Source organism: Erinaceus europaeus, chromosome 7 (assembly GCF_950295315.1).
Source record: "Erinaceus europaeus chromosome 7, mEriEur2.1, whole genome shotgun sequence".
In the NCBI taxonomy this organism is placed as follows: Eukaryota; Metazoa; Chordata; class Mammalia; order Eulipotyphla; family Erinaceidae; genus Erinaceus; species Erinaceus europaeus.
The window spans coordinates 118,813,896-118,834,648 of record NC_080168.1 but is presented as its reverse complement, the minus strand read 5'-3'; the positions used below and the strand labels follow the sequence as shown (position 1 = coordinate 118,834,648).

The 20,753-nt window shown below is 36.1% G+C and overlaps 1 protein-coding gene across 5 annotated transcripts in view; it reads left to right on the top strand.

The window, feature by feature from the left end:
* MGAT4C (MGAT4 family member C) overlaps positions 1 to 18,338 on the top strand; it is a 590,449-nt gene extending 572,111 nt beyond the window's left edge. For 2 of the 5 annotated variants that reach the window (XM_060195499.1, XM_060195501.1), the window contains 4 exons: positions 1,265 to 1,338; positions 9,668 to 9,820; positions 14,101 to 14,248; positions 17,171 to 18,338. In XM_060195499.1, the coding sequence (XP_060051482.1) occupies positions 9,674 to 9,820; positions 14,101 to 14,248; positions 17,171 to 18,312 (1,437 nt within the window). In that variant the 5' untranslated portion in view covers positions 1,265 to 1,338; positions 9,668 to 9,673 and the 3' untranslated portion in view covers positions 18,313 to 18,338. Of the gene's footprint in view, positions 1 to 1,264; positions 1,339 to 2,062; positions 2,164 to 9,667; positions 9,821 to 14,100; positions 14,249 to 17,170 lie in introns of those variants that run through there. The other 3 variants (XM_007516210.2, XM_060195500.1, XM_060195502.1) reach the window with 3 other exon arrangements.
* Positions 18,339 to 20,753: the final 2,415 nt, after the last annotated feature.

The following is a 20,753-nucleotide window of genomic DNA, read 5'->3' as shown; positions in this document are numbered from 1 at the left end:
TGCAATTGGCAATTTAATTTAAACACAATTTTAACAAAATCCGAGGCACACATATACACAGAAAATAGAGTCCACGGAGGAAAGCAATTATATAAGAAGCATGTCCACAACAAAACAGTTTAAAACTAAACCAACATAAACTGTTGTGCGCCAAACGAACTTCCCACTTGGCATTATGTATTTATAAACAGTTTAGTTTCTAAATGTCTCTATCCACAGAAAGGGATTTTTAAAACAATATGCAGACAGATTTTTGACTCCATGTTTGATACTTTCACCTCTTAAAAGAGAGTGAAAATCACCCAACGTTGTGGATCCAACCTAAAGGATTCAGCGGAATTCTTATGGCGGGCTGTTGCATTTCCCTAGGAGCTTTTTCATGCACTGAGATTCCACATTCCCTGAAAATATCCCATCTGCACACAATGTTAGTTTCCACAATGTGGTTCTTGCCACATTAGAGGTTTTACTCCCCCCACCCCCACCCCACATACTGATCAGCTCTGGTTTATGGTGGTGTGGGGGACTGAACCCAAAACTTGAAGCCTCAGGCATGAGAGTCTCTTTGCATAACCATTATGCTATCTACCTCTACAATTAGAGGTTTTTCCAAGTCTTGGAAAGTCTAAGACATCTCCCAGTGATCCTTAAACATGGTAATGTGTGTGCTCGACCTGGTGCACCACCACACAACCCCTATATAGACGTATCTCAAAAAAGCATGATGTGCCGCTGTTCTGAATTCAGTTGATTTGTGTATGACAGCTCATTTATGTTGTTTATACGCTAGCCCATAAAGGCTTATTATTCTTAAGTTTTTCTTGATCATTCTTTCCCTTTGACCATTCTCCAAGTAAATATAATTCCTTAGATTGAGTAAAAGTTTATCCATCATTCCACTGGCACTCACCCTGGAGTGACAGACAAATTTATAGTTATGTAAAAGTCTGCTTCTATGAGAAAGACCATTTCTGAGAAGTTGGGTCCCAGCCCCCTCATATCTTGATATAGCCAACACACAAAAATTATCAATCTTGTAGAACTTCAGAATAATAATTAGGCAATAGTCTGGTATGATCCCTTTCTTCACTTTTACTAAGTATAGGACATATTCAAGTAAAACATTGGACGAAAACGCTTTAACATCATTAGGTCTGGGGGAAACCACTAGAGTTAACAGAAGTAATAGTCTGTCCATCTTAAAACTTGCAGTATTAAAGCTCTCTGGTTCAACATTTCATATTTCTTTTTCCCATTATCGCAGAAATTGATGAAACTCCTACCTCAAGCAATCCAAGGTTCCTTGCGCTGGCTGGTGATTTGCAATGATTCTTTCAGGTAGGTGACTCACCAACAAACATACAGCCTGTCTAAACTTCACATGCCAGGCCTCTACCATCTGAAAAGTCAAGGAAATGTTACATATCCCACAGGATTCTTTGAAGTTCTTCAGACTGACAAGACCCCAACCTGTAGAATCACTGAGGCTCATATAACACTTCTTTTTATTTCCTGTAGGCATGTCAGTTTTCTTGAAGGAAAATTGCAACTCTTATCAGAAAAAAGTTAATATAATATAAAAATATCTTATGATCACAAATCAGAACAAATTTTGATTATTTTACCTCAGCAGTGGGAAGGAAAAGTAGGTCACCAGATAAACATGTTGGTTTGATTTAAAGGAATCATTCAGGTCCCCTGTCTACTGCTAATTATATGTGTGGAGTATACATAATAGTGTAAACAATGCTGGAACTTAAGAAAAGTAAATAATTAAACTACTTAAGAACCATTCGGTATCCTTTCCTCATTTTTGCAACCTGTAAGCAAGATACAAATTTTACTCAAATGCTGTTGGCTGGACAGTCTGAGTGGGTGGTACAGAACTGACTATGCTTCCTAGCTAACACTGACTTTACCATTGTGATGACATTATTTTCAGGTGGCTAGCTTGTTTTCTGCTCAGTGACACAACAGATCTCTATTGTTATATTTTTCCTACTAGTCTCCATAATCAGGCATATTCTTAATAATTCTGGACTAAACATCTGTCCTCCTGCTGGCTCCTAGAATCTAGGTGTGTCTACCTTCTGCTTAGAAATGGAACTCCCACCATCAGTTCAAGGCCAGAAACTTCAGAAGAAAATCATAGACAGCAAGCAGGTAGGGGGAACACCAACAATTTATAGCCCTTACAAAAATTAAAGGAAAGTTGGCTGGACAGGGGCACACCCACTTAAACACACATAGTATGAATCACAAGGATACAGGTTCAAGTCACTGTTTCCCCACATGCAAGGAGGACATTATACAAGCAGTAAAGCAGGTCTGCAGGTGTCTGTCTGTCTCCCTCTCTATTGCCCTGCCCTCTTGATTTCTTTGTCTTATCCAATAAAATGGGGAAAAAATGGCTGCCAGGAGGAATGGCCTCAGCAAAAATAAATAAATAAATAAATAAATAAATAAAATATTAACCTGAATTTTTATAAGGGTAGTGAAAACCAGATAGGAGAAATTATGGTAGGAGAGAAGTTGAAAACAGAACTTAAAATATTTCTGACTGTGGGGAACCAAGAATGCACTTATTTTTCATGTTAAAGATGATTTGTCTAGGTCACTGGAAAACTAGACTTAGCAAAAATGACACTCTGCAAAGAGCCAGCAGCAGGTTGAAAGGAAACAATTCATTTTATAGTTTTATATTTACTGTGTTTGAGAGATTACCAGGGAATCTATGTAAAGGTTATTACCAGAACTGGAACTGGGCTTAGAAAGGAGTGCTAGCTCAATAGTAAATTCTCTCCAGCTGAAATTAAAATAATAAAAATATTTTTTTAAAAAAAATGATATATCCACATGGAAAAAAAAATCAATCAAACTATGAAAACATGAGCTATTTTTCTAAATGTACCCCATCTCCAGTCATGGATCGAAGACAAAAAAGTATCTTTTGGTTTTCTGAAATCATTTCAAAATTAAAATGGAAAATTTATTTTTTATAAATTTCTTTATTGGGGGATTAATGGTGTACAGTCAACAGTAAAATACAGTAGTTTGACTATGTGCAACATTTCTGTTTTCAACACAGTAATACAACCCTCACTGGGTCCTTCACTGCCATCATGTTCCAGTGCCTGAGCTCTCTCCCAACCCCAGGGTCTTTTTACTTTGATGCAATCCACTAATTCCAGTCTAAGTTCTGCTTTGCGTTTTTCCTTCTCATTTTGTTTTTCAACTTCTCTCTTTGAGTGAGACCAACCCATATTCATCTTTCTCTTTCTGACTGATCTCACTTAACATGATTCCTTCAAGCTCCATTGTTGGATAAAATTATTTTAGTTTCTGTTCATACAGGAAGTAGTCTTTAAAATCACTACTTATTATACATATTTTTGGACAGAAATGAAAATAAATAACCTATTAAAATAACTTTGGTTTATTAAGCTCTTCTTCCTTAAGTATTTTTTAATTAAAATGTGGTTTTCTAAGAGAATATTAATTATCTCATATTTCCAAATCCATAAAGTTGTTCTTGTATTTTTTTTTTGTCTCCAGGGTTATCTATGGTGCTTGATGCCTGTACTATAAATCCACTGCTCCTGGAGGCTATTTTTTCCCTTTTGTTGCCCTTGGTTATCATTATTGTTGCCATTGCTTTCGTTGTTGTTGGATAGGAAAGAGTGAAATGAGAAAAGAGGGGATGACAGAGAAGGGGAGAGAAAGATAAGACACCTGCAAACCTGTTTCACCGCTTGTGAAGCGACCCCCCCCCCCCCATAGGTGGGGAGCCAAGGACTCAAACCGGGATCCTTACGCGTTGAATCATGTGCGTTTAACCCACTGCACTACCTCCCGGCCCCCTGTTCTTGTATTTCAAAGAGTTCTTAATTTACTCATTTTTCTGCTGTAATACTTGAGATTTAAAAAAATATATATTTGCTTATTTCCTTTTGCTTTGTTGTAGTTATTGCTGTTTTTACTAATGTCATTGTTGGATAGGACAGAGAGAAATGGAGAGAGAAGGGGAAAGCAGAAAAGGGGAGGAAAAAATAAACACCTGTAGACCATTTTCACCGCCTGTGAAGCGACTCCCCTGTAGGTGGGGAGCCAGGGGCTCTAACCGGGATCCTTATGCTGGTCCTTGCACCGCGTACGCCTATCCCATTGACTACCGCTGGACTCCCAATACTTGACATTTATTTACCTCTTGACTGGTCTTAAACTGTGAATATTAAGGGTTTTTAACCTTAGGAGTGTGACTGACTTCTTAAATCTTCTGTCTGATTTAGGAAATTATATATTTGGTAATACTGTGTTGAGAATTTTGACATTCAGCATTAAAGAGTCATCTTAATTGTATAATCATAAGCTTTATGGTGTATACTCAGTTAACCCAGATTATGCATCTAAATTGCAGTCTATGCTATCTCATTGTTTGTACTTGCTTAAAATACTTTGTTTATTACTTTGTCATTAGTCTTTGTAAATCAATTTATAATATCATGAGTTATAAGGAAAATTCATATATACATGTATATTCATTCAGGTGACCAAAATATACTTCTTATATAAATCTGACCATTTTTCCAGGTTTACAGACACACAACTTCCAAAATGCTTGAAATTTCTTCAGTGTTGAAAGTGATAATGATGTGTCTTTTGTTAGAGTGCTAATGGATGTTTTGTTATGCTATTAAGAGGACTTTTGGACTCACCTAAGGATATTGGCTGGTTTCCTGATAAACAGTCAAATTAATAGAATTTTTCAGTCTCCCCTCATTTCAGGTCAGAGGACTAGGAGGGGTGAGGAGCAAAAAGAAGAGGACCTAGATATTGAATTTATTACCAGTGACTAAGAATTTAATTTTGACTATGTAATGAAGTTTTCTAAGACACCCAGGGAATAAAACTCTGTAATCTAGCTAGTAAAGTCTTTTTTTTCTGAGTTCAGTGAGCCACTATAAACCGAATTAAACAGGCATAAGAACCTATGTTTTTCAGCCAGTAAATCTGAGGCACAGATAACAACCTGGACTTGTGACTGACATGCTGAGTTACAACGGGTCACTGAAACCTAAAATGTTTCACTGGTCAATGAAAAACAGGTAACAGATAGTGGCCTGGTCTGTCAACTGACACCTGGAGAGGGGAATGTGTCTTGTAAGACTTAATTCTCTCCCCTCCAACCCCAGAGACTTTTAACTTTGGTACACAATACACCAAACTCAGTCCAAGTTCTACTTTGCATTTTCTTATTTTTCAACTTCTTTTATTAGTAGTAATAGTAGTAATTTAATAATGATCAACAAGATTGTGGGATAAGAGAGGTATAATTCATATAATTCCCTAAACAAGACTGAATTCTTAACTTGTGGAGTCTATGACTATGTCCAGGTAGATAGTATTAGAAATGAGTTGAATTGTAGCGCACCTTGCTTACATGTAGAGAATTACTCCTTAGTGATATTGAAAACTTCCCTAAGCACATAAAAATACACATACACATTTTGTTCTAGCTATGTTATTAGGTGTGAGTGTGTGTGTGTGTGTGTGTGTGTGTGTGTGTGTGTGTGTGTGTGTGTGTGTGTGTGTTTACCTAAAAATAAACTGTTAATGTATCCAGTGTTTGAATTGCTCATCTCTCAGAAGGTCAATTAACTGAGAGGCAAGAGTTGGTGTAAGAAAAGTGAATTTATTCAGCTGAAGTACTAGCCATCCTGACAAGATAGCCAATTAATGTCTCTACACACATTTTAATTGCAGGTCAGGGTATTACATAGGGGAGGAGGGGAAAGGGGGAAAGTTTCCTTCATGTGACAGTGCAGCTGCTGTAAAGGGTCCAGTCACATGGACCTGATGGCCTGTTTCTGAAACTAAAAGTATATGGAAATTATGAATCCAGTAATAAAATTATGCTTGTTTCTACAAATCGATCAGCTGTCAGTTGCTCTGTGTATTGTGTTTTATGGTGCAGACATAAGAACTTAAAGTAATGATAAGCAAAAATGTGTTGGAGATGTATCTGAAATTTGAATCACAATGAATAGGCTTCAGTTTCTTCAATTGATGAAGGAAAATTTATGAAGCATTGTATATTTTCTGGACATTTACTTTTCAAATTAAGAAAACAAAACAAACTAAAATTCTTACTAACATTTATAATAAATTTGCTTTTCACTACATTTTATTCTAATAAATCATTTATAAAATGACTTAACATAATAACCTAAATGTATTAGATGAAAGGGCTTGTGTATTATTTGTAGGAATATTTATCCTTAAAAAAATATTGGTAACCACTGGGGAGAAAGCATAGTGGTTATGCTAAAAGGCTTTTGTGCCATAGGTCCCCAGGCTTTGGTTTTAGTCTCCAGCACCACCATAAGTCTGAGCTGAGCAGTGATCTGCTAAAAATATATATGATTGACATACAATATTTTGTGGTGTTAAGGTGTGTAATGTACTGACTGGACACATGTATATATTGGTAAAAAGGGTTACCACAGTAAGGTTAATTCTGTTATAACCTCCATAGAAATTTCCAAATATATGATAGCCTATTTTTCAATGTTAGATACCATCCTGTACTTTAAATCCACCAAACTTAAAACTGACATATAGGAGAGCATACTTTTCCCCATATCCTTCAATGTTAAGCCTAGTCATGTAGCTACAACCCATGGTCACAAAATGCAAGCAGAAGTCCATCAGTTCTCCATACAGAAGATAGAAAATTAAATCAAACTACTCTAGTATATCATGAAATACACCAAGACAAGCTCCAGGTATATTAAAAACACTTCCATAAAAATAAAAGAACCAAAAAATAAATAAATAAAGGTGAATGTCCATATAATCTCACATCATGGAAAAATAATTTTTTATTATCTTTATTTATTTATTGGATAGAGACAGATATCAAGAGGGTAGTGGGAGTTACAGAGGAAGAGAGAGAGACACCTATTGATTTCTCACTTGCAAAGCTTTCCCTTTGCAAGTAGGGATCAGGGACTCAAATCCAGGTTTTTGTACATTATAACATTTGTGCTCAACCAGCTGCACTACTACCTGGCCCCAGGTAAATTTTTTTAAAACCTTAAGCAAAATAAAGTCATACCTATAAAATAAATTTGATGTCAAATCACTACATTAGCAGAGGTCATACTAACAATAAAATACTATATATATATTTTTTTTTATGTACTTATTATTGGCTAAAGACAGAGAAAAAGTGAGAGGAGAAGGGAAGACAAAGGAAGAATGAAAGAGAGAGACACCTGCAGCTCTATTTCACCACTCCAGAAGATTTCCCCCTGCAGGTGAGAACCAGGGGATTGAACCCAGGTCTGTGCACACAGTAGTATGTGTGTTTAACCAGGTGTACCACTGTCTGGCCCCACTACAATATATTTGTAACATAAGTAAAGATTAGATAGGTGATACATTGGTAGCTAAATAGGGGAACTACTTCTATCTATGAAAATAGATGTGTGTTTTTACAAATCTATGTTGTTGGGTTTTTTTTTTTCCACCAGGGTTAGCCTGTGATTTCTCTGTTATCAATTGATGTTATACCTCCTCCTCTCTTTCTCTTCTCACTTTTCCTTTTTAAGAAAGAAGGTAAGGCAGAAATGGAGAGAGAGAGAGAGAGAGAGAGAGAGAGAGAGAGAAGAAGAGGAAGAGGAAGCGGAAAAGGGAGAGAGATAACATAGCACCGTTGAATTTTCCTGGAACTTGCCCCATGGGAATGTCCCTAGGTAGTGATTAAGAGCTCAAACCCACATCCTTGTACTTGCCAAAGCATTCACCCTACTGAATGAGCCACCTCCAGTCCTCTAATAGGAATTGTTTTTAACTAAATTAAAAATTGGCCAGGGAGTTGGGCGGTAGTGCAGCAGGTTAAGTGCACATGGCGCAAAGTGCAAGGACTGGTTAGGATCCTGATTCAAGCCCCCGGCTCCCCACCTGCGCGGAGTTGCTTCACAGGCAGTGAAGCAAGTCTGCAGGTGTCTCTGTCTCTCTTCCTCTCTGTCTCCCCCTTCTCTCTCAGTTTCTCTCTGACTCTATCCAATAACAAATATAAATAAATTAATTAATTTTTTAAAAAAAGAAAAAATCAGCCAAGGGAAATCACTGATGAAGTATTACAGTCTGTTTCAGAGCTCTTCCACTATTTAACTTTGTTAAACTTTTCTCCCAATTTCTAATATACTTTCACACAATCTACAAGGATTCATAAGTTCTTTATCATATTTATTCAATCATTGGGATTGTCTGCCAGCTGTTTGACTGTAAGAATTTGAAATTCAGGCCTATTTCAATTCCAAAAGTTCTCTTTTTTATTTTTCTTTCTTTTTTTTTTTTTTGCACAGAAATACTTCATTGTAAAACTGAAATCAAGGGAATCCTTCACATGACTCAAAGTGGCACAAATTATAGACTACATAGTTTTAGATTAAAATTATTGATTTATTTATTACTGGACAAGAGAGAGAAAAATTGAGAGAGGAGGAGGAGATAGAGAGGGAAAGAGACAGAGAGACACCTGCAGCCCTGCTGCAGCACTCAGGAAGCTTTCACCCTACAGGTGGGGACTAGGGGCTTGAACCTGGGACCTTTTATACTATACTGTGTGCGTTCAATCAGGTGCACCATCACCTGGCCCAGATTAAGTTGTTGTTGTTTATTTTTTTAGCATTGCAAGTATATCTACACTTCAAAAGTATAAACTTACAAAGAGGTTAGTATCATAAATGAAAGACTGTTTGATATATATATATCTGAATGTAGAAGAGAATAATGAGAAAAAATTATGTCTCCACTAATCTTACTGACTCAAATTTTGCCATTTTTGGCAGACCATGAATTATTAGAGTTCTCATTAGTAGACAACGGAAAGTAATGCAAAGCTACCACTTCATGATCTACTCTGATTTAACAAGAATTACTGGAAACATAACCATCTCAGCTCCTAAACTTCTCAAACAAACGCTCACACTCACCTGAAACTAAGACTTTTCCAACTTCTCTATCTTCTACTCAGATTCCCTCACAATAGCTCCTTCTGACATGTCCACTCTTGGATCACTCCTAGACCCTTCTAGTTTCTTCTTCTTTGATCTGATTATCATAAGGGGAGGTAGATGTTACTTTAACACTCATCATTTTATTTTCTTAATGTATATTTTCTCATCAACGGACTAATTTTTTTCTTCACGGTCTTTCTTTGTTCAGAAATACATGAAACGCACATCATTAAAAATGTCTCTTAAGGATCCCGGTTTGAGCCCCCAGATCCACACCTGCAGAGGAGTCACTTCACAGGCGGTGAAGCAGGTCTGCAGGTGTCTGTCTTTCTCTTCCTCTCTCTGTCTTCCTTCCTCTCTCCATTTCTCTGTGTCTATCTAACAACAATAATAACTAAAACAACAATAAAAAATAAGGGCAACAAAAGGGAAAATAAATGAATAAATATTTTTTTAAAAAGACTCTGTCGACCTAGTAATGTTGTACCGGTCTTTCCCAGCCCTGTGTGAAAATGGAAAGCCCCATTTGTAGTTCCAACACTTAAGGTAAGATTCTGTGAAATCCTGACTTTTATATATGTGATAAAGATATGTTTGCATCTAAAAGTAATTTTTAGTGAAAGGATTTCTCTTTCCCACAGGAGAGAATGTTTAAATTTTACCAAGTGAAACATCTATTTGAAATACTGGATAAAATGAGATGCCTGCGAAAACGCTCTGCAGTATCATTTTTGGGAGTTCTTGTCATTTTCCTTCTATTTATGAACTTGTACATTGAAGATAGCTATGTTCTGGTAAGTTAATGAGGTTGACTATTTTCATTCAAAATAAAGTTTAAGTCAAATTAAACTTAGTCCACTTGTAAGTTCACTAAGAATCCAGGTCTTAGGAGTCAGGCGGCAGCGCAGCAGGTTAAGCACAGGTGGTGCAAAGCGCAGGGACCGGCCTAAGAATCCTGGGTCAAGCCCCCGGCTCCTCACCTGCAGGGGAGTCACTTCACAGGTGATGAAGCAGGTCTGCAGGTGTCTATCTTTTTCTCCCCCTCTCTGTCTTCCCCTCCTCTCTCCATTTCTCTCTGTCCTATCCAACAACAACATCAATATCAACAACAATAATAACTACAACAATAAAACAACAAGGGCAACAAAAGGGAATAAATAAATAAATATTAAAAAAAAACAGAATCCAGCTCTGTCCTTCACCACACAGCTGAACTCAATTGACACTCCTCCTTCCCCTCTTCCCTTCTCTCTAATGAACAGCAATGAGTCTAACTACCTAAGAGTACATTTGTATTACATTTAGCTCATTTATCTATTTTTCTCTTAATTTTTGTTCATTTGAATTTTTGTGGTAGCAACATTATAATGTATGAACATTTCAGAGGGGCATTATTATTTTTTTTTGCCTCATGAGGTTTTGGAGATTGAATCCATGGTATCTTCATTCTTGTGTCCTGTTGTCCCAGCCCAACATTTACTTTATTTTCACGAGACAGACAGAGACAGAGACAGAGAGACAGAAATATAGATAGAGCAGAAAGTTTTGTTCCACCATCCATGGAGTTCTCTTCATTGGTTTATTATGGCTCCAGGAACCAAACTCAGAGTCTTTCTGCATGCAAAACAGATGCTGTACTTCCAGACCACTACTTCTACTCACAGGTGTGCAGTCTCAAATATTGGCAGCTGCATCCACTACAGAATTTCACCACGTTAAGTCCAGTTATGTCCTTCAACACATATATTGTGACCATTTCTATCTCCTGTTCTCTCTTCCATTATGGTGACCACCAATTGATCTTATAGTTCAATATTAAATTTTTGTCTTATTTAGTTCATCTGTTTATTTGTTTTCTCCATTTTCTTTCTTGACTTCTGAGTGTCACAATATGGGCAATATTTTCCTTTCTTGACCGTAGTGGTATAGGATAATAACATTATATAGGTTTCAAGTATGTTTCTCGGAAAATCAACAGCCATATTTTTTTGTCATTAGCGATGGTCTCTTTTGGAGGTCTCTTTTATTTTGGGAAGTAATAACAGTTATAATTCAGAAGTCTCAGATAAACAAGTCACAAGGTGTCCAGGATTACCTTACCACAATCTATTTGACTTTATTATTATTTTGTATTTTGCTAGAAAATCAATTGTGACCAGAAATCATGAGCACATAACAGTCTGGTGCGCTGCTTACATTTTATGGACATACATGCTCTTAATGAGAGAGGAAGCTGAGTTCAGTGTAAGAGACAAATATTATTACAAGGTAAACTAAGCAGCAACGATGCTTCATGCTCAATCAACTTAGCCTTTTGGTTGCGAGCATCTTCAAAGCAGCCACTGGGGTATATACTCAGCCAGTAGCAAATCCATTGAATTGCATTCCCATCCAAGACATGATTGTCATAAAATTTTGTCTTATTACTGAGAAATATGTGATAGCCTAGTAGCTAAAGGAAAAGCTATCCAGGGAGAACCTGGCAGTTCAGGTAGAAACTTCTGGTTAGTAGTCAACAAGACAGATTCAGATGATAGTCCCATTATTTATTTATGTTGAAAAATGTAAAGAAGTTTGTTCTTGAGAATTTACTAAAATGTTTCCATAAGGTTTCATTTCATCTCATATTCTGTTGTGGCATCCAATCAGGATGAGTGCAGTCTAGCTTTTCACAGAAGTCTAGATGTTTACATCTTCAAGCTAGGATTCTTGAAGAATATTCAGTAGCCGGCATTTCCTTTCCAATGTAGCATCACATGAGAACAGGATGGTAAAATAAATCCAGCGTCAGTACAACTGTAATTTGATATGGCCAAACTGGTACTCTGATCTCTCTTTCTCTCTCTCTCTCTCTTTTACTCGTACTCACTTTCACAATATAATTTTTTTTAATACTAGGGTTTTTCCACATTATCAAGGTAATAGAGCTAGTGTGAAAGATAAATGTAAGTTTATAACTGAATGTACATATACACATACACATATACATGTATAATGCCAGAATGAATCTCACTATAGCAGGAGCCTTGGCTTACCTTTGCCATTGGCATCTGAATTTGATGCAAACTAATAAATGTTCTGACTGAGATAAAAATAAATATTCTATTCCTTTTTTCAAAATTATTTATTTTGACTCCAGGGCTATCGCTGGGGTTCAGTGCCAGCACTATGAATCCACTGCTCCTGGTGGCCATTTTTTCCTTTTTATTGGCTAGGGCAGAGAGAAAGTAAGAGAGAGACAGAAAGAGAGAGAGAGACCTACCTTCAGTCCTGCTTTGCCGCTTGTGAAGTGTCCCCCTTGCTGGTGGGGAGTCAGGTCTTGAACCCAGATCTTTATGTGAGTCCTTGTGCTTAGTACTATGTGCACTTAACCAGTTGCACCACCGCTTAGCCGCCCCTATTTTAATCCTTTAGAAAAGTAGTTTAAATTATTAAAATTTTATTGGCCATGAGGTCAAATAATATTAGGACAAAACTGAGGAGATTTTCTTTTCTTTGATGGTTTGCATGCCTGAATTGAAATTTGATAGTAAACAGTGAAAGTTTTGATTCACACACGGAACTTACCTTACAGTGATATCTTGCTTCCCTACCAAAAAAAAAATTACTTTATTTTTTTCCAAGCTGGAGTCCTGTGCATGCAAGAAGTAAAATTTCTTTGTTTTTCTGAGTCATGTACCAAGCAAGATGCATGCCTTACCTGGTGAACTATTTCCCCAGTCCCAAAGCATTGCCATTAAATTTCGTTTACCAATGATAGCAGGTCATCATGCTGTAACAAAACATCATCCATAAAGACCTAATCTATCATCAAGTTTACATCCAAATGGGAAGATTTTTTTTCAAAAGCAGTTAATGATTAACATGATATATATTAAAGATGTTTTCTTGGTTGTAAGTTTTTCTAAAGACTTAAGGACATGTTCATTATTAAACAGATAAGAATGATTAACTATAAAAGGGCCAGATTTCACTTACAATAGGACATAGTGTATGTACACCCTGCATGCGTTACAGAAGTAAACTTGCTATGAAAGACTAGAACATCACCTGCAACTTTGTTTTGACTTACTACCAATGTAGCTTTTTCTTTCTTTTTAAAACATTTATTGGGGGGCTTAATGGTTGACAGTATAATCTTTGACCCATAGGTACAACCTCTCATCTCTGGATTGGTGTCTGGGAGACAGACAGACCAGAAGTGCTTCATCCTGTCCCTTACTCTCCTTCCCCAAAGCCCTTTCCTTCAGTGCAATATGCCCCACCTAGTCCAAGTTTCAGCTTATGTCCTCCCTTATTCTCCTTTATTCTTAAATTCACTTAGGAGCTCATTCACCACTGTGCCTTCACTCAGCATGATGATTGAAATTCTGACCACAATATTACAAAGGAGATAACCTCGTCATTTTAAATGGCTGTATAGTACTCCATCATCTAAATGTATTACAAATGTATCTTAATTAAAGTTCACAAAGACATTTGGAAAAAATATGCTATGTAATAAGGGCTATGGATTTTTATTCTCAATAGTATTCTAATATACCATTCATTAAGTGACCAAAACTTCTTAATTAAAAAAGTATCAAAAATCCAATTATTAATTTTCCTAATGATTGTTAATTTCCCAAACCATGGAAAGTAATGTTTTTTTTCCTATGTGATAATGCTTAAGACAAAACAAAAACTAAATGTGATTCAACTATAGGGAATTTAGTGGATGGTACAGTAGATCATTGTCAAAATTTAAGATCCTTGAATTATTGTAAAAATGTGAATTTTAACATGAATATAATTAGAGCTTTTACTTAGAGATTTTGAATTCAAGAGACTGCCATTATTAATGTTAAAGAAAAAGGCGAATGTAGGTGAAGTATAAAGCGTGTACTAGACAGACTCTGAAAGAGAAATGTTAGGTAGGAGTTCAGATGAGAGATTATGGCCAGCAACTAGGATTTATGTAATTCCTATACTATAAAGAAGGTATGCATATTATAAAGTTAGGTAAAAGAAATTTTATTCAACACATGACCCAACAACATTTACTTATTTGCTCTGTTTCCTTCTTGGCATTCAGGAAGGAGACAAACAATTTATAAGGGAAACATCAACCCATCAACTGAATTCAGAACGCTATGTGCATACTTTTAAAGATTTATCTAATTTCTCAGGAGCCATAAATGTCACCTATCGATACCTAGCTGCCACGCCTTTGCAAAGAAAGAGTAAGTACCCTTATATTTGCAAAACAGGAACAGATAAGCTAGTCTGTGTTCTTAGCATACACAATGCCTTGGGTTTGATTATAAGCACCAAATTAATAGTCTTGATTTATATTTATTTTTTTTAATTTTTATGATCATTATTAACAAGATAGAGACAGCCAGAAATCAAGAGGGAAGGGGGAGATAAAGAGAGAGACAGAGAGACACCTGCATTCCTGCTTCACCACTTGCAAAGCTTTCCTTCTGCAAGTGGGGACAGGGGGCTTGAACCGGGCTTGTTGAACATTGTAATAGGTGCTCTCAACCAAGTGTGCCACCACACTTCCCAATCTTGATTTATTTTTGTAGCAGCAAAACTTAAGCTGTACCTTGGGAACTATTTCAGTGTGTCTTCACAAACTGATGAATCACCGATGCAACTGAGTAACGACAATAAAGTAAACATATTGACCAATGCAATGACCATCGTTGTCAGAAGTACACAATTTCACTTTTCTCCATAATAAATGTCAACATGCCACATCATCACCAACTTGTCCAATTCTCCAAATAATGGTCTGGATGTTGGTACATTTTTTAACTCTATGGTTGGATTGAAATGACCTGCCACTCGTTTTGAAGCAGTGAAAATCATTGTGCTAGTTTCCTAAGGTGCTATAGCAAAGTGCCTCAAACTAAGCAGTTACAATGATAACATCTTTTCTCCTATTTCTGGTGCACGTGTGCCTGTACCCAAGGTTCACGCAACATAACACAACCCCAAAAACTCTCATAGAGACTCTTTCCTTGTCTCTTCAAACTCCTCTAGACTGTTGTCACATGGTGTGTGTCACTATAACTACAGTTCCCACCCCTGTCTTCAAATGTCTTTGCTCCTTTGTCTCTGTGTCTCTACAATTTCTTTCTTTTTTTTTCAATGATACTAACTGTTGAATTTAGGACCCACTCAGAATTCAGTATGATTCCATCTTGGGATTATTAACAATTGCACTGCAAAGACCTTACGTACAAATATGATCTCATGGTGAAGTTCTGAGAACTATGATAAGAAACTATCCAATTTATATGCAGTTTCGACAAGAAGGAACATACTATTTTCATGGATTTAAAGATACCATACACTATAGAAAACATCATGATGTAATAAATGCTCTAGGAAGGAAGTACAAGTATTATCCACTGTAACTATGACATGTCCTAAGTTATAATATGCACCCAATGTTGAGAGATTCCCGTGTGAAAAACACGAATGTTAGAATTAATGAAAGAGTGTGATAGCATGAAATTTACCATAGATTATGTAGAAGCCACACAGATTAGTTATGCAAAGGAGTTTGTGCTTACCAAGGTGAATAATCATATTGTACATCAATTCACATTTGTCTTGAGACATATTTATCATTTCAAATGCCTACTCCTCTTGAATTTCCTTTTACTGACATAAGACTCACTTCCCACTATCTGTTCAGCTCCGTGTGTTGTAATACCCCTGTCCAAAAATTACTACTAGTACTACTAGTGAGTATTTCTACATTCCATATACTCTCTAAGAGTTACTACTATCCAGAGGATGAGAGTAAGGATGGGTATGAACCTTGGCAAAGTACTAATTACGAATGAGTTGCCTCACCTCACTGGAACTGAGTTTCTCTTCTGTAAATCAGCAATGGTCAGGGCAAAGCAATGCTAGAAACTTATAAATCTTCAAATGGCATATTACAGGTAAAAATACTGACACTTATGTCTTCAATGGGGTAAATATTGGTGCTTAAGTGTAATGAAGACTAATGACTTCAGTTTAATAGCATCAGATAACATACTTGTTTTTCAGGAGAGGCCATTTTGGTAACACTGTTGTAAAAGTGAAATGTGTAAACAACTCCATCACTCTGACAACCAAGAAAGATTTATCTTAGGAGGAGTTTTTTTTTCAGATCACACAAATCACATCATATTGATATCTGCATTACAACAGTGACCTTTGTGTATATAAATAAACATGTCCCATTTTTTAGATGGTGGTTCTGGACTTTTTTTTAAAGAGGGAGAGGGATAGGAGAAGAGAAATAGAGTGGAGAGACAGAGATGCAACACAGCTCCACTGCTTATGAAGCCTCTCTCTGCAAGTTGGGCCTGAGAGGTGAGCCATCACCTGACTCCAAAATTTCTAGTTTTCTAAATTTAGATTTTAGTGGTCTTAAATAACAATTTCTACAGACAAAATTACTATAAAATACTTTGAAACAAAATCGTAAGATTCATGTTATGCCTTAGAAAAGTGCACCAAATATTTGAGTAATAATAAAGTTAAAAAAATTTTAAATCCATTTTTTTCATTCTAATTCACACACATGACAAAATTCAGAATAAAATTGTCAAGTCCAATTATAAATTCTTCTGGTGCATGATAAAGACACAGAGCAAAGAAAAAAAATGAAAGCATATGACATATTTTTATGATGAAGTTTAAGATAGTGAAAAGAAAAAGAATAATCTACCCTTAATAGTTTTCATCACTCGATACTAGTTTGTCTTCCTTAAATATGAATTTCTTTTTCCCTCTGAAGGTGTTTTTTGCCATTATTTTACAAGTTTGGATGCTATATAAGCATTCACCTATATTCTCAAATCTACTTCAATATTTTAGCACAGGAAACTTGAAGATATATTTTAAATTTAACAAGTGTTAAGAGAAATACAACATTGTGCATAAGAAACACATTGCTTCCCATACAAAACTAAACTATTTATAAAGCACCTTTATACATGTAGCCCAATACTCTAATCACAAAAATGTCCTCTCAAAAACTACTCAGGAATTTACTTAACATAGTAGCAGGTGTAAGAAAAAAAAAATTCCACTCTTTTATGTTATTCAAATACTGTTTACATTGAATTTGTTTTTCTGAATCTTCTATTCAGGGTTTCTTACAGTTGGACTTTCATCAGTGAAACGGAAAAAAGGAAGCTACTTACTTGAGACAATCAAGTCAATTTTTGAGCAATCCAGCTACGAAGAGCTGAAGGAGATCTTAGTGGTAGTCCACCTAGCAGACTTTAATTCATCTTGGCGTGATGTCATGGTTCAGGATATTACCCAAAAATTTGCTCACCATATTATTGCTGGAAGATTAATGGTTATACATGCCCCAGAGGAGTATTACCCAATTCTGGATGGCCTTAAACGAAATTACAATGATCCAGAAGACAGAGTCAGATTTCGTTCCAAGCAAAATGTAGATTATGCTTTTTTACTCAATTTCTGTGCCAATACTTCTGACTATTATGTAATGCTCGAAGATGACGTTCGGTGTTCAAAAAATTTCTTAACTGCCATCAAGAAAGTCATTACTTCCTTGGAAGGAACCTACTGGGTAACTCTTGAGTTCTCTAAGCTTGGCTACATTGGGAAACTGTATCATTCTCATGACCTCCCACGTTTGGCACACTTTTTGCTAATGTTTTATCAAGAAATGCCTTGTGATTGGTTATTGACTCATTTCCGGGGTCTGTTGGCTCAGAAAAATGTGATCCGATTTAAACCATCTCTATTTCAACACATGGGCTATTATTCTTCATATAAAGGGAATGAGAATAAACTGAAAGATGACGATTTTGAGGATGAGTCCTTTGACATCCCTGATAACCCTCCTGCAAGCCTATATACCAACATCAACGTTTTTGAGAATTATGAAGCAAGCAAGGCTTATAGTAGTGTCGATGAATACTTTTGGGGAAAACCACCTTTAACAGGGGATGTCTTTGTGATCATGTTCGAAAATCCAATTATTATTAAAAAAATTAAAGTGAGCACTGGAACGGAAGATCGACAAAATGACATTTTGCATAATGGGGCCTTAGATGTTGGGGAGCATGTGATCCCTTTCAAGCAAAGTAGACAGTGTGTTACTTATTTAAGACTAGGAGACTTCAAAAACGGAAACTTTGAAATGTCAGATGTGAATCAAAAAGTTCCATTTGATATACATTGTATTCGGATATACGTGACCAAAACCCAAAAAGAATGGCTGATAATTAGGAGTATTAGCATCTGGACTTCTTAGCCAATTAAATACATCCACTTCCTGAAGCAGGTCTTCCTGTTTCCTATTTTGCTACCTGTGTCCTTTGGAGGGAGAGCAGTAGGTGGGATATTTTAAAAGAAGAGTGAACCGTTGGTACCATTGTGATTTATATGTTATTTCTGAGATTTCAATTTACCCTGCATTTATTTCCGTTTCAGTTTTCCACACCGTTATATTGATTTTAACTTCCAGCATCTACTATCAGTTCACAGGTAACTCTATTGTCATTTCTATGGTTAATGTTACCATGTGAGTTTCAAAAATTTCAACTGAATGTCAAAAAGATCCTTCATTCAATGGTGAGTCCTGAAAACTAGCTGCCGACTGTGTATACTTTCTCACTCAGTGAAGAATGATAATTCATCACATCTTCAGATAGGTATAATTAGTATCTGTGTGACTATACAGCTGGTTAAAATGAGAATATGTGAGGCTTTCTTCTTGCTGACCTGGGTTTCCAGAGATTTCTGTGCATCTGTGGTGAATACCTCCTCATACAGGTAATGCCCTTGTAAAAGATTTATGTGTGTATCTGGGCCAATGGAAAGGAAAAAATTATTTGAAAATATCTTCCCCATGATTATTTATATGAAAAGGGACATCGTTCATTGTAAATGAAAGACATTTAATTGAGCACATATTGTTAATAAATCTTCTGTGGGAAGCAATCTTTTTCTACTTTCCCTGTTGGAAATGACAAAGCCTCTCTGCTCAGTATTTTCAGATTACATGGGGCTCCTGCACTTGCTAGAAGAGATTAGCAACCTATAGTTAGCTCCTTCTTACAGACATTGCCAGTGTATGCAGACAACTTTTGCAACTGATTTTATATGTTTTGTATTAAAATTTGTGTGACTGAAATCATTGTGATTTATCATATCCTTTTCAAGAGTTTAAATGGACATCTTCGAAAAGCGAAATGAAATAGAGATTTCTTATCTTTTCTACACTCAGTGCTAATTCACAGCTGAACTACAGTGAGCAGTCATATGTGCTGATACTGAGACAGTGCTCATTCACTTATGTAGACATAATTCATCACATAATTTGAGCTTTCTATTCTCTGCTTCTGAGTCATGCTAATGTGAGGATTTCTAGAATTTGCAGTTATAATTCTTCCATAAGTCATATATAAATCTAAAGGGTCTAAATAATGGTCTTATGAATAAATCTAAAGGGTCCTAAATAATGCTCTTATGATATATGTATTCAAATAGTAAGCAAATGACTTAACTTCACTGAGGGATTGGGCAATCATATTCACATAATATGGCCATTGAAGCGAAGTAGAGATATGTTTATACATCTTAGAAATATTGGTTGTACAGAATATCTTAAATTTAGCTAATCTTGCCTATTTTTTGACAAGTAAAAAGGAAGAAGGGGTTAATTATGAAGAATTCCTCATGAATCTTCGTGGATATACACAGTACACATATTATATGTCATTAATATATATAATATGTGGGGGCCTTGACGTGGCACACAGGGTTAAGTGCACATAGTACAAAGTACGAGTTCCCAAGTGAGGATCCTGGTTTGAGGCCCTGGCTCCCCTCCTGCAGGGGGTAGCTTCATAAGTGGTGAAAGCATGTTTGCAGGTGTCTCTCTTTCTCCCTCTCTATCACCCCTCCTCTCAAAATTTCTCTCTGCCTTATCCAATAAAACAGAAAAAAAAGTGTTCTCCAGGAGCAGTGGAGCACTGAGCCCCAGGGATAACCTTGGAGGCAAAAAAAGGATATATAGTGAATATTATATATATGTACACACACATATATATATATATATATTTAAAATGTATGTCAAGACTAGACTATGTGCTATTGAGAAGAAATAAGGGATTTTTTTTTCTGCCCCCTTCATCCAAAAGCAAAATAATTAGGCTGACAGGGATAACTGCGGTCCAAAAAATGTTGAAAAAGACTTAATTACTATCCAGCTATATAAGAAATACAGCTAGAAAACTGAATGGTGTTTTCTGTTATTGGTGTACCAAAACTTTTTTTTACTTGGCTGCTAAATTGTTGGGGAGGGGAAAGATGAGCTATAAATACTACTGCTGTGTGGCCCATGTAAGTCTTAAAAGTCATAAGAAAAGATAACCATTGACATTAAATTATTATCTGTATGTGAATTTGGAGACTATCTGATAGATGCTTAAACATTTGGTCTCTCATCGTTTTTAATTAATTGACTCACTGTATAGCATGCTACAGATCTCAGCAAATAGTAGTAACCTTGTTTCTGTACTTTCAGTAGCAAAAGATATGCAACAGTAACACACTGTCATGAAGCAGAATCCATTAAGTGAGTTGCCTCTTAAAGTAATCTTCTGAGAATCTTTTTTTAATATTTATTTAGTTATTCCATTTTGTTGCCCTTGTTAATTGTTGTAGCTATTACTGTTGGTGTTATTGATA